Raw genomic sequence first — 12902 nt, forward strand, 5'->3', positions numbered from 1 at the left:
CCACTTCAAATAGCACTAAAGCAAGAACACAACACCATTCTTGGACCTCTCTTTCATGATTATATCAACTAATATAAACCATACATGGATCAAATCTTAGTTATGCATAAAGATTATCCAATTAATGAGGCTTGGTTCAACAAATGAAATTAATTGGTAATTTAAACAAATAAAACAAAGGCAAAGTAAATCAAACAGTCGAATAAATGGACAAAAAGAATGGATCTTTATCTAGTGAAACTTCTTCAAACAATATGGAATCCGATGCGATAGAAAGTGAAATAGAACATATGCAAAGCAGATTTGCTCAGAATATCGAAATCCCAAACAAATATAACAAGTAAAGACTTCATTTTCAAGAACCCTAAAAGTAACATCTCAAAATTGAAGCAACGAGATGATGATTCTCCTGATTTCAAACATTGATTAGAAGCACAAAAACTGAAATTTTGTAAAGGGGCTCTCAAGATTGCATCACAGATGATAAACAAATTAAATTAGATCTAGAAATCAAAACCCACCAAAGAAAAGAACCCTTTCTTTCGAGAGAAAGCTGCTATAGATTAGAGGCAGATTGAAGGGGAGGAGATTATATAGAATCTTTCCTTTTTAAATACACAAATTATCTGCTGACCTCAAGAAAATTTGGGTATTATTTTAGTGGATGAGGTCTCTGCAATAATAATTAGCTGCTCTTGATCAATTGAATCACTTTTAACTAACTCATTAGTTCTTTCTCTCTTACGTTCAATGAAAATAAATTACTTTTACTCTAAATAAATAATAGTAGTAAATAAATAAAACTAAATCTAATGAAAATAAGAAATTGCAAAATAAAAAAGGAATAAAACATAAGAATATTTGGTCACTATAATAATTAGTAAATTGGTTATTTCAACGAATAGAATTTGTTATTACTTACTTTGCTGTTTCAAACATCAGCACCGACACATTTTTAATCAGAAAAAAGTTCAATCAATACCCACCCATGGTGTAAATATCATGTCTTTAAAATGTTAGTTGAACCTCTAAATTTAGTAGCCCTAACTAACCCATGAATTGCTACTTATTGAATGTTTTTTTGTCCCTTTTATCATCATATTCATCAGTCTACTTCATTTTTCCATTTTCGCATTCTCTATTTCAAATTTGCATTAAAACTAGTATCATCGATTAGTAGTGGGCGAAAAGAGTATTTTTTAGACAAGGAGAAAAATACGAAGCCGTCTTTGTAGAAAGTAAAACCGCTAAATTTGTCGCTTTCGAAGTAGCACGTGAAGTGCATGTGGGAAATGCATGGGGGCTGATTGACTGACCATCAAATCTAACCATGGGACACAAGATAAGATCTCATCGGCCAAGATATCAACAAACACATTAAATACAGTTTGATGCAATAAATCTGCTAAGACAGTGTGAATGGGAGACTTATGCTCTATACATGTTCCCCACACCAATCAAACAAGACTAAATCAGAGTGTATATATATGTAACTAACATAATAGTATTAACAAATTTAGTAAAGCTGCGGCTGCCTCCGCCAATGGGAATATCTTTTCCGATGATGGTCGGAGTTATCTCTCAGCGTGGCTTGGTAAACCTCGTTTCTGAATTCTGATACGACGGTTCCTCTCCATCAGGCTTTATTTGCAAGATCATTTGTCACTGCAAAGGGCGGATTCGTGCATATTCTTTTTGATGATTTCGTGCAGTAACTTAGTTGATCTCGCGGGAGGTTTATTATACTCAGCAGCTTCTGCTTTTGCACAACGGGTCGTAATCATAGGCATCACCGGCCTTGATGAAGCGCCCCTTCACGCGCCTCCTTACATCGGCTCTGGCCTTGCGGGTTTCATACCTTACTTTCTTCTCGAATCTAACAAATCATATGAAATTTAAAGAGGAACGAAAAGGATAATAAGACCAAATCACACCAGACTGTTACGAAGAAAAGGAAGAACTGATCCTTACTTTCGTGTCTTCTTCTTCTCCTTGTAACGCATGACAGCATCGCTCCTGCTGGAAGAGGGGGGTATCGCGCTTTCAGGACCCGGAAGGCCCCATGGTGGATCTCCCAAGTTTAACAATGGCGATGCACCACAGTCTTGATAGTCAACACCACTGCTGTCTCCGGTGAGGCGGGAGAATGAGAGACCCGAGTGTGCTTGCCTCATGAAACATATGTTAGGTTCTGTCTTACAGCTAACAACCGAATCTGCAGATGCGGCATTGCTGCATGCTGGTTGCATCTTAATTCCTCCAACAGACGATCCCTAGTAAGTATCAAAATCGAAACTATGCCCTTTAAACTCCACTAAAATTGTCAATGAAATTGCAGAGTCCATTACATACCACAAGAAGAACAATATAGAAGCCAAAGAAATTGCAGATTTTATGCAATGTTGTTCCGTGCGTTAAGTGGAGAGAGAATAAAGTACGAGACATAATGAAGTAAATAGAGTGGTGTTTCCGTTTATAGAAATGTGTCACTTTGAATGAGACATCCAGAAAAATGTACAAACAAGAGTTTTACCTCAGCGGGGTAAGCAGCCTGACAATCAGAAAAGGACATGTCATGTGGCCCAAACAATCCATCGATGTCTTCATTGTCAAAAAGTCGGTCAGGATTGTCCAGGGCAGCACCAAAAAGTTCATCATAGTTCTCAATACCTAAGTCAATTTCATCCACATTGAAGTTATCATAGAACTCAGTATCCTTGCATTCAGCAATCCCTACTTCACGAGGTACATACACCTGCACAAGAAAGGACAAGACTAGTCGATGTTAATGAAATGGAGTAAAATAAATGGAAAAAGAATAGAACCAGGAGATTGTTGAAATGTAATAGACTAATAGTGTCATCTCCAATTCTAGTTTCGACCTGAATAAGTTCAAGTGTTATCTAGGTTGAACTAAGTTCGAGCAGAGATCCTTTGCCACACTAGTTCTACGGTTGGGGACCTCAACTGCATTTCAGTTTTATTTTGAATGCTCCGAGTTGCCTGTGATTAACAATTCTTAGTAAGATATTGCATTGTCTCTATATTTTTTCTTCTCCAGGTAAGGTAAGTGCTATCTTCTATATGCGTTTTCATCTTCTTGAAAAGTAATTAAGTAATGAACTCAATATGGAGCTATCGCTTCAAGACAATTAAAAGAACGAGACAAAAGGCTATGACAGGGGTCGTCTCCTGCAGATTAGCTGTAGGAATTATCGTACACTGCAGATTAAACGTAGGAATAAACTTCAGTTATTTTGTAAGAGTCCTTATCCTTAGTTTGTTAGTTATATCTTCTTTTGTTAAGAGTCCTATATCACTTCCAATTACAATGAAAATTGATGAAAAGTCTGAGACTGATAAAGGAATTTGATGGAGTAGAATAGCTACCTTGCGCATGGGCGAGTGAGTAGATCCAGCCAACAGGCCTGCATTCTGCATCGACGCTGACAACTCCATCCAATCTGCCTCTTTATCAATGTCCACATTACTAAGGTTGCTGGCTTCCGAAGGCAAGGTAACAACACCTTTGCTACTATTATTATCTTGGCAATCCCTTAGCTTGATATCAGTAATGCTCATTGAATCCATCCCCTGTTTGCAGGCGGAACCCTCAGCTGAAGGATCGTCTAAGAGAAACGACCAAATATGAGATAGCTCTGTGGACGAGGGGCATCCAGAGTAACAATTAACGCTCTGCTTTTTATGTGCACTACTCATGCCCGAGCTGGAATGCCCCGTCCAATCGCAGTTGTGGCAAAGAGATACCCTCTCCTCCATACATCTAACCGAAGCTGGCTGAGAATTGCATCTTTCACAAACAAGTGTTCTCGAGTGTCGTTTCGAAAGGGCATTCGCAGAGTGGACGTTGCGGTCACAGGACAGACATAAACTAGCTGCATCGGACCGACAATACACAATCGATCTTTGCTCGCCACAGAAATCACAAAGATATCCCATACTCAGACAAAATCAACCTCCGCAAAATCGGGCTTTACAAACACACTTTATTCTCTGCAACAAAAGACAGCCGGAAACAAACAAAATCAAGTATCAGCAACAACATTGAATCAATCAGTCGATGTTGAATTTGGATCTGAACACAAATTGCTATATGAAAAAGAAAACAAATGAGAAACAAGCAATACCAATTCGAAAACAAGATGGAAAAACTTCTTCTACGACACGAAAATTCAAAACCCCCAATTTTTTACTGAGACGTATCACTTGCAATACGTCACCACAAAACTTGGAGAGGAAAAAACTCCGCAACTCTCCAATCTGCTGGGAAACAAGTTTCAGAACAAAACCCCCAAATTTTTCTTAAAAAATTATTCACTGCAATTCAACAAAATAGTTTCCTAAATTCAACCAAATTGGAACTGGAAAAGATGAGTAGGAGCTGAAATCAGAGAGATTAGGCTAATTGCTCCAAATAGAAACAAAAACGGGTATTTTGCAGGAAATCTTACCTAACTCGGCGATTAAGGAAGACAGCAGCAGATTACTATATGTAGAAAAATAAGAAGAAAGTGGCAGATCTCAGTTGAGCTGGAGTGGTCAGCTAGTTAAAACCCTAACTAACAAAAAAAAGGATGGAGCTTTTGGAAATGGAATATTCTCTCTGTGAGTGTGAGCTGAAGATGAGATTGGTGAGCAGCTGAAATTTTTTTGCGTTCTGACAAAAGTTGCCATTTTTTGGTAAGTAGTGATAAAAAATTAATAAAGTGTAGCAGAGAGAGAACATGTAGATGGGTCCGAGGTGGAGAGTGGGACCCAACCTGCACACTCATAAATTCTGTCAATAACATATAGGTTGGCAATTTATTTATTTTGAATACAAAATTTGTAAATGCAATCTTCTTTTGATTTTTACCATATCCCCCTAGATTTAGTATGTCAATATTTTACGTTTAAGAACAATTCGATGTAGGGATTATAATACAAGTGAAATGCAAACTACTCCTATTAAACTCGTGTACCTAAACTAGAATTTGATGATTGAAATGGCTTGTCCATGAAAAATTTAAAAGGATACTACTAAATTTGATTATTTGGATTAAAAAGTATCATAGGATAAGAGTTGTATAATTATTGAAAATTTTACTATTCAATAAATAAATAAAAAAAACTCAATTTCATTATTGCTTAATGAAACATCCATCTCTTTCCATATGAAAAACACATGTACTCTCTTTGTTCTATAATTTTTACTCTTGTTATTTCTGTCTGTCCTTCGTTAATTACTCATTTTTACTTTTTATCATAAATAATTTAATAGGTCTCACATTCTAATAATTCATTTTATTTTAAAAGTATATATAATTATTAGGTTATTTTTATCATAAATAATTTAATAGGTCTCACATTCTAATAATTCATTTTATTTTAAAAGTATATATAATTATTAGGACATTCTAATAATTCATTTTATTTTAAAAGTATATATAATTATTAGGACATGGAGGGAGTATCTGATAATTTATTTGTTGAGTTTGCAATTTACTTTTTGTGGATAAATAATCATTAAAAAGTATATATTGTTTTTAATCTCTAATTATGGCCCAAGTAACATGGTATTGGACGGAGAGAGTGATAAAAATTGGTAAGATCCATTTTCACTCACGGCGCCGGATTCCGCCCAATTGCTCGCCGTGAAAATTGTAAAACCGAGATGCAGAAAACAGCGCAGTCGTGGTTTGCTGGCGGCCCAAGCAGCGATCTTGACAAAACGTCGTCGTCGCTACTCGCTGATTGGAACGCCTATGCCTCCGCTTCCGAGCCCGCCGCCGCCGATTCCCAATTCGATCTCGAGGCCGCTGTGCGAGACAGAGTCACTTCCACTTTCAACGTGTAAGTATGAATCCCCAAACCTACAAAATCTTCCTCCTCTTCGATTTTGATCATGTGTGCTCAGCCATTTTTAGGAATTCGATGTCTCCTTGCCTAATGGTTAAATTTGATGCCGCGTTCGATCCAAACCTGAAAATTGATGTTCTGCTAAACCATAATTTCGTAGAATTTGATGCCTTTCATCAAATTGATTACAATGTTAATATTTTGATCCCAAATTTCTACTTTTGCAGTTTTGAATCCTATAATTCACATTTTAGGGCAGTTTCAGATTTAGAGTTCCATGGTTTAGGGTTGCTTTAGTTTAACTTTATAAGGCTTTAAATCCTAGAGTTTAAGTGCAAGGTATAGGGCATTAGCAACTCATTTATCTCGTAGCTGTGATATTTATATCTAGGCAAGTGATTTTTGTGAGCATGTTATCTGCACCCTTAAACTTCCCTATCTTGAACAGGGTTACAAAAGGAGTGAGGGAGTTACCTGGGAGCTTCAACTCGGCTACTAGCAGCGTGCCTTCGGGGAAGTCTCTTGTCTATTTCGGGTTCTTTCTCGCAGCTGGATTCTTCTTCATCTTCATTGCTTTCACCATATTCCTTCCTGTGATGGTGCTGAAGCCCCAGAAATTTGCAATCTGCTTCACCATCGGGTGCGCCTTCATTGTTGGTTCCTTCTTCGCCCTAAGAGGCCCAAAGAATCAGCTTAGTCACATGTTGTCAAAAGAGGTATTTTTGGAACTGCTTTTGGCACTGTGGTTCCTTTGTTTAGATGATTAAACTGATTTGCTTGTGTTGTTTCCACAGAGACTGCCTTTCACACTAGGATTTCTTGGTAGCATGGTTGGTACGATTTATGTATCCATGGTGCTCCACAGCTACATCCTCTCCGTTTTCTTCTCGGTGTTACAGGTACTGCATCATCAATTTTATGTTTGAATCATGGTTGAAGAAGATGATAGTGATTTGAGTAGTATTTTGTGTTGTAGGTGCTGGCTCTCTTGTACTATGTTGTTTCATACTTCCCCGGAGGTTCAGCCGGAATGAGATTTCTTTCCTCAGCACTCACCTCCTCCGTTCTCCGATGCTTCGGAAGATGATTCCCCTAACCTCAGAATGCCATCAGCGGCTTTGAGGTTTCAATTTTGCGGTGGCGACACCTTCATCCTCAATATGCACGAGAGCTTGCTGAATTGAAGCACCCTCGCTCGACTGAGACGCTTGCTGTTATGCTACCATGTAAATTTGATGCTTAGAAAGCTTTAGCTACTTTTCAGGTATGCTCGAATAGTTGAATGGCAAGTGTTTTTTTGCTTAGCAGTTAAACAGGTAGTAGATTTATTGAAATCTGTTACATACAAAACTATACTAGTGGAAATGGAAATAGAATTGGTCACACCATGTCATCTTGGGCTCCATTCTTGTCTCTTTTCCCGCCTCGAATAAACAAACGTATTCTTGACGAGCCGTTGGGGTGCTTGGCCGGAATGCCCGTCTGAATCGCCTCCACGTATAACACCTTCACTAGATTCCTGAAGCGCCGTCTGAAAGTGGGCAGTCGCGACATGGAACCGACGATTCCTTGCAGCCTGTTACAATGCACCATGCTCTTAATCAAGTTGTGCAATCACACTCCCAACACTTGAATATGTGTTCAACTCACCTCCTAATCACAGCCTGCAGTTGTGCTCTTCTCACTTTGTCTGTAGACGGGAATCCGGTGTTGTCCCAGTCTTCCGGCCTATCGTTGTTGCAGGCTAAAACGAGCTTTCTCAGGCAGCTCTCCTCGTCCTCCTGCAACTGCAAACCCTTTATCTGCTCCTTCATGGTGAAGAGCGGCCCGATAAACCACTCGAACACTTTGTCTCTTGGCAAGTTGAATCTCGTTAATTCCATTTCCTCTGCTGCATAAACATCACCAAATTTCAACTATGTATAATACTGTAAATGACATCTCATCAAAAGCCAGATCGAAAAATGAGCACTCACATATGATCAAACCAGAGGATTCTGACTTTGCTGAGGTGAGTAGACACTGTAAGATGCACCAAGAAGGCAGCTCGATGCCGAGCTTCTTACAGTCCCCTTTCACCATACAGTCTTGAATATCTTTAACGCTTATTAGCCCTTCTCCGAGGAGAAGTTTCCCGTTCACCTCACACGACTTAAAGAGCCAATCCCATACTTGCACTGGTGTGTACCGTTGAATAGCTTGTTTGAGCGTTCTAGATCCTTCCGAAACCAGCTTAGAAGACCGTGAGCGGGATCCTTCTCTCTCGTCTTGGCTGTCGAGGGACCTCCCTTTCTCCAGTCCGGTTGAAGGCTTCATCCTTCGACGGTACTGAGGCCTGGCTGTCAAAAACGTCTAACTAGTCAAAATCACAGCTCGTGTTGGAAGTCGTTCCTCAAAACACTACGATATATACCTGGGAAAGCATGAACCCTCCGACAAAGAAAGTAAGTCATTCGCGTATTCATCAAACAGCGAAATCACTGCCACAATGTAAGCAAGACCCATCTGAAGCGACTCTTCCTGGATAGAAAATGATACCATTAGGCCACAATAAGTAATATAGAGGGAATAAACACATGTCAAAGTTTAAAATACCTGGTGGACGACGACTCCAGCATAAAGACCGAGGAAAAAACTTGAGAACAAAGCAGCTATGAAGGCGCCTAAGACAGCCAACGGCCACAGAAGGATTGCTAGACCGGCAAACGGTACGCACACAGTTTCAAGAAAAGGTCCTTCCCTGCCAACGAGATCCTCTAATAGCCTCTTCCATCCCCTAAACAACATATATGGACTCTTCCAAAGAGCTACCGCAGTGATAAGAGGAACATCTACCAGAACGGCAATAGTCGAAACTAACAAACACCCAGGAACCCTCCATAACCTGTAAACCATCTATATAAGCAACATTTCTACTGCATAAACCCGTACGGTTTGACAACACTGAATGAGAAACTCACTCTATGTCTATAGGTTTCTCGTCCTCGTTCACATCTTTGCTCAGTTCATCCATGTAGGAGAAGTAAGAGTGGAAGCAGAAATCTGTAAAATCCCTAACAACTGTACAACTACTCTCAATTGTTGAAAAACAGCCATCCTGAATAAAATTAACGTAATGTAAATGTTCCCTTATCTGAAATTTGGTTCCCATCAAACACAATTCTCAACAACTATTTGCATACTTGTTGACAATGGAAACACTACAGAATAAACATAAATAAAGCTTCATATGTGAAACTTCAAGAAATCAGAGAGACTCACAATGAAGCAGTGGTAGGCTTTATCGGTGACATTGGCTCCAACAGCCTCGAATGTTGCAATCAACGGGGCGAAAAATCCATACCCGACCCCACCAATAATGCTGCCAACAATGGCCATGATAGGCCATAGGATCAAGGGGAGAGGCAATGAGACCAACACTAGACTCTTCAAAACCCATCCAACTCTTTTGCTTCTGTTTATGAAAGAAATTAAATCCACCATTATCCATTGCAGAACAAAATTGTATCAAATAATAACAAGCTTACTTTGCAACACAGTAGTATGTCCAGAGAAAATGTGCAAGCCAAAGACCTATTACAACTGCAGAGTTTCCAACTGCAATGATGGTTACAGCAATTGGGCATATAATCAACCCTGCTCCAATTCAAACATAAATTGGGGCAATTAAACAATTGAAACCCTAATTTCATCATTATGTAGAAGATGAAATTGGGGAAGAGGTCATACCTTTGAGAAAGCCAAGAATGAAGAGAGAGAAGAAGAAGGGCAGGAAGGAGATGAAGCTCCAACACTTGGCCACAAACCCAATTGGCACCTCCATTGACAGAATTCACCTCTCTCTCCCCAAAACCAACGTAATTTCAAGAAATTAACTAAGAGAAATAAAAAGATTTGATTTTTATGGTAGTTGAGTTTCCATCAAAGCAAAAACCAGCTGTGAGATGACTACCCAACTTTTCCTAAAGCAGAGATTTTGAAAGTAGTAAACTTTCGAGAAAGAAAACCGCTGAGTGGCGCAGTGGGGAGATGGGATCGCGACACGTGTACTGGCTAGAAGTGGGATTCCCGCGAAAGCAGGTGAGCAGGTGGTGACGCGTCATTTGGCGGGAACCACTGCCGTTTTCTTTTTTTGCAACAAAGAAAATAACCTGAAAATTTTATTTTGAAAATAAATTTTTGATAGGGCCATTTTGTCACTTAATTATTTAAAATAATTTACTATATTTTTATACGGGCATTTTGTCACTTAATTATTATTGGCCACGGGGTATATGTCAATTGCTCCATGCCAATTTCAATGGGATAAACCTAGAAATCCAAAATTTTTGCACCCTCTATAATAACTTGGAGCTACGATGAATAAGTGACAAAGGAGAGGTGAATATTGTAAAAGAGTTGATGTCTATCTATCGGAAAGAGGCACAATAAGCTTTTCGAATATGTAAATTGTCACACCTCATCCTTCTTAACTTATGTATTTATATGATTTAAGTCTCTTTGATGTATTCCATGAACGGCATCGGATAACATATAATCATATCAGGTTCAAATCATATAATTTAAACATGTAATAAAAAGCATACAAAACATGTAAATTAAAAGTAGTATGGTTTATAGTTTTATACACATCTGATTACGACAAATAATCTACTCGGACCTTCGATTCTTTTCCTATTCTACAACCCATGTAACTCATCCATTTTGTTTCAGACTCTGATTTCTATTGCAGCTCACCTCTCTTGTTTTTGTTTTTCTCTCCCTAGCTCTATCACTATGATTTTTCTACGTGGAGTGATAAAATCACAATAGATAAATTTAAATTTAGTAAAGTAAAATTGCACATATTTAAATAATTTAATGTTTCATGGCATTTAGGAATAAAGATATTGTTAGTGCACACTATCACTATAAACTATAGTCAAGCATATTTTATTTTATTATTTTTTATTTTGATTTTGCTAACTAATAAAAAATACTAATACTAATTTTAATACGTAATGATACGATATATATTATTATAAATTTAATTATATTGATGAGTAATTTAATATTATCTCCATAGATACCTATTTAAAATATCTATGCCAATAAAGATTAAATATGCCAATATGTAAAATAATGCATATTTTGGATTACGGATGTCACATAAATACTTAGGGAGAAGGTTCGTCATTATAAAAAATGGGCGGGCAACAGAATAATGGCTGAACCATGAGAACAATGAAAAATTGCAAAAGCACTTCATAATGCTATTATAGTTTTTTTCTAAATTATGTTAGTTTTAATTCAAATATGAAACTTATTAAATTAATAAAATTCATATGTTTTTATTTAATCAATGAAATCTAAAATCCATAAAATTACAAATAAATTGAAATTTTAATGCGTGTAATTAGTAATGCTGCATAGAACAAACAATACTATTAACCTTAAATTTTGTATCTATAGTAATTTTGAAGATCGATGGCGTTGGTGGGCTACATCACGTAATTAATTAGTAGTTTGGGACATTAATTAGCGGACCTTCCGATAATTGATAGCCTAACATCTCTCATTAATGCAATGTCTAAACTCTTTCTTTTAGTTTGACTTTTATATATAAACCGACAAAATTTTCACAATTGTTTGAACCGATTTAACTAGTTTTTATCAGACAATGAATCCAAGTTTCAAGAAATCGAAGCTCGATGATTGGTCCTATGGTACAAATTTCCACTTTAATTAGTCGAGATGCTTAATTGACAGAATGCTTTTCTTTCCTAATATACATCTAACTCAATAAAATATCCACAAACAATCGTACAAAAGAAAATCAGGAATTTGAATTGCATAAATAATTTATAAATTGCATTTTAAAAAAAATGTCTATCCCCACACGTTCAATTATTTCCATCAATCTATATATCACAACTAAAACCCAATCAATCTGTATCACAAGTAAAGCCCATTAATACGAAAAATTAGTCAAATTAGATAATACGAAAATCAGGAGTAATACTTATAACAACAAAAATAACGTTGAAATTATATATAAATAAATTATGAATATTAGTTTTAAAAATTATAAACTTTGGACCAAATTCTAATATTTAGTACGAATTTTTAAAGTAGTCTTAAAAATCACAAATTAACTTTAAGATCAACGTCAATTTCTCATGGCGAGTCATTCTTCAACTCTGACGGTGTCGTGTACAATTTCGACTAAAAAATACTCGTCCCATGGTAATGTAGTCGTATTTCTTTTTGGGATGTTCCAACATAATATAGTCGTCATCTCTGTATTTCTCAAAAAGCAATACACTCACTCTCTCATAATTTATCATCTCTCTAACTTTATTCTCTAGTATTAACATGGAACAGAGGAAGCAGTATATAGATTTTACGGCTAGCCATGTAAGATCAAATTAGGTACTTTCAAAAGTTTATGATTTTTTAGACTCCCTTTAAAGTTTACAAATAATTATGTATAGTACTCCATATTTTATTAGGGAAATTGGTCTCTAAAACCATGAACTTTGTCAAAAATTTGGTATTTCCCATAAACTTTGAAATTGGTATATAATATCATGAACTTTACATTTTGTTTGGTATTTCCCAAACTCACCCAAATATGATATTTTAGTCAAAATCTTATTTAACGTAAGCAACCGTGATATGTTTTATAATATTTTAAACCACTTTTTAAGTTCATAACATATAGGATAAAAAGTCACGTTGAAAACCATGTAGATTTAATTGTGTCAAGTATGATTAAAAAGCCTCGTAAGTTAGTCAAATATAGTAATAAACATGCCGTGGGAAATACCAAACAAAATGTAAAGTTCATGATATTATATACCAATTTCAAAGTTCATGGGAAATACCAAATTTTTGGCAAAGTTCATGGTTTTAGAGACCAATTTCCCATTTTATTATCTATTCCCGTTTAATTTGCTGTCTTAGTGGATACTCCATCGTAGTATAAAAAATATGTATTTAAATTATTTAATACACGTAAATGTACGTGCATAGAAACCATATAATATACTCCTATTTAGAAA

At 36.7% G+C, this 12902-nt stretch overlaps 3 protein-coding genes across 8 annotated transcripts; 1 reads left to right on the forward strand and 2 right to left on the reverse strand.

The window, feature by feature from the left end:
• Positions 1-1343: 1343 nt before the first annotated feature.
• LOC125208949 (zinc finger protein CONSTANS-LIKE 10-like) lies at positions 1344-4697 on the reverse strand. 5 transcript variants are annotated; one of them, XM_048108489.1, is made up of 6 exons: positions 4473-4697; positions 4228-4281; positions 3391-4014; positions 2534-2755; positions 1972-2273; positions 1344-1876 (listed from the first exon to the last, which is right to left on the reverse strand). In XM_048108489.1, exons 3-6 carry the CDS (start codon positions 3958-3960, stop codon positions 1747-1749), a joined length of 1224 nt encoding a protein of 407 aa, XP_047964446.1. In that variant the 5' UTR covers positions 3961-4014; positions 4228-4281; positions 4473-4697; the 3' UTR covers positions 1344-1746. The 5 variants fall into 5 exon arrangements, with proteins under 5 accessions (XP_047964446.1, XP_047964444.1, XP_047964445.1 ...); XM_048108487.1 differs by having other exon boundaries at positions 4149-4281; XM_048108488.1 differs by having other exon boundaries at positions 4228-4338.
• Positions 4698-5577: 880 nt separating this feature from the next.
• Positions 5578-7242, forward strand: LOC125214599 (protein transport protein SFT2-like). The gene is made up of 4 exons (XM_048115690.1): positions 5578-5853; positions 6308-6575; positions 6654-6758; positions 6836-7242. Exons 1-4 carry the CDS (start codon positions 5675-5677, stop codon positions 6944-6946), a joined length of 663 nt encoding a protein of 220 aa, XP_047971647.1. The 5' UTR covers positions 5578-5674; the 3' UTR covers positions 6947-7242.
• LOC125214598 (uncharacterized membrane protein At3g27390) lies at positions 7135-9803 on the reverse strand. Of its 2 annotated transcripts, none has more exons than XM_048115689.1 (9): positions 9589-9803; positions 9387-9456; positions 9121-9313; positions 8820-8956; positions 8455-8743; positions 8273-8379; positions 7836-8194; positions 7510-7750; positions 7135-7435 (listed from the first exon to the last, which is right to left on the reverse strand). In XM_048115689.1, the coding sequence occupies exons 1-9, from the start codon at positions 9680-9682 to the stop codon at positions 7240-7242; spliced, it is 1686 nt and encodes a 561-aa protein (XP_047971646.1). In that variant the 5' UTR covers positions 9683-9803; the 3' UTR covers positions 7135-7239. The 2 variants fall into 2 exon arrangements, with proteins under 2 accessions (XP_047971646.1, XP_047971645.1); XM_048115688.1 differs by having other exon boundaries at positions 9387-9495.
• Between the last annotated feature and the right edge of the window lie 3099 nt (positions 9804-12902).

The sequence above is a fragment of the Salvia hispanica genome, chromosome 3 (assembly GCF_023119035.1).
Source record: "Salvia hispanica cultivar TCC Black 2014 chromosome 3, UniMelb_Shisp_WGS_1.0, whole genome shotgun sequence".
In the NCBI taxonomy this organism is placed as follows: Eukaryota; Viridiplantae; Streptophyta; class Magnoliopsida; order Lamiales; family Lamiaceae; genus Salvia; species Salvia hispanica.

What these genes read in the sequence shown, in the direction of transcription:
- LOC125208949 (XM_048108485.1), bottom strand. Translation starts at nt 3,960, where the DNA reads ATGGGATATCTTTGTGATTTCTGTGGCGAGCAAAGATCGATTGTGTAT. An exon ending in AGGCTGCTTACCCCGCTGAG is followed by an intron (nt 2,274 to 2,533) that starts GTAAAACTCTTG and finishes GATACTTACTAG; the next exon opens with GGATCGTCTGTTGGAGGAAT. An exon ending in GAGAAGAAGAAGACACGAAA is followed by an intron (nt 1,877 to 1,971) that starts GTAAGGATCAGT and finishes ATGATTTGTTAG; the next exon opens with ATTCGAGAAGAAAGTAAGGT.
- LOC125214599 (XM_048115690.1), top strand. Translation starts at nt 5,675, where the DNA reads ATGCAGAAAACAGCGCAGTCGTGGTTTGCTGGCGGCCCAAGCAGCGAT. An exon ending in GTCACTTCCACTTTCAACGT is followed by an intron (nt 5,854 to 6,307) that starts GTAAGTATGAAT and finishes TATCTTGAACAG; the next exon opens with GGTTACAAAAGGAGTGAGGG. An exon ending in TTTTCTTCTCGGTGTTACAG is followed by an intron (nt 6,759 to 6,835) that starts GTACTGCATCAT and finishes TTTGTGTTGTAG; the next exon opens with GTGCTGGCTCTCTTGTACTA.
- LOC125214598 (XM_048115688.1), bottom strand. Translation starts at nt 9,682, where the DNA reads ATGGAGGTGCCAATTGGGTTTGTGGCCAAGTGTTGGAGCTTCATCTCC. An exon ending in GAGAAACCTATAGACATAGA is followed by an intron (nt 8,744 to 8,819) that starts GTGAGTTTCTCA and finishes GATGGTTTACAG; the next exon opens with GTTATGGAGGGTTCCTGGGT. An exon ending in CTGCAGGCTGTGATTAGGAG is followed by an intron (nt 7,436 to 7,509) that starts GTGAGTTGAACA and finishes GCATTGTAACAG; the next exon opens with GCTGCAAGGAATCGTCGGTT.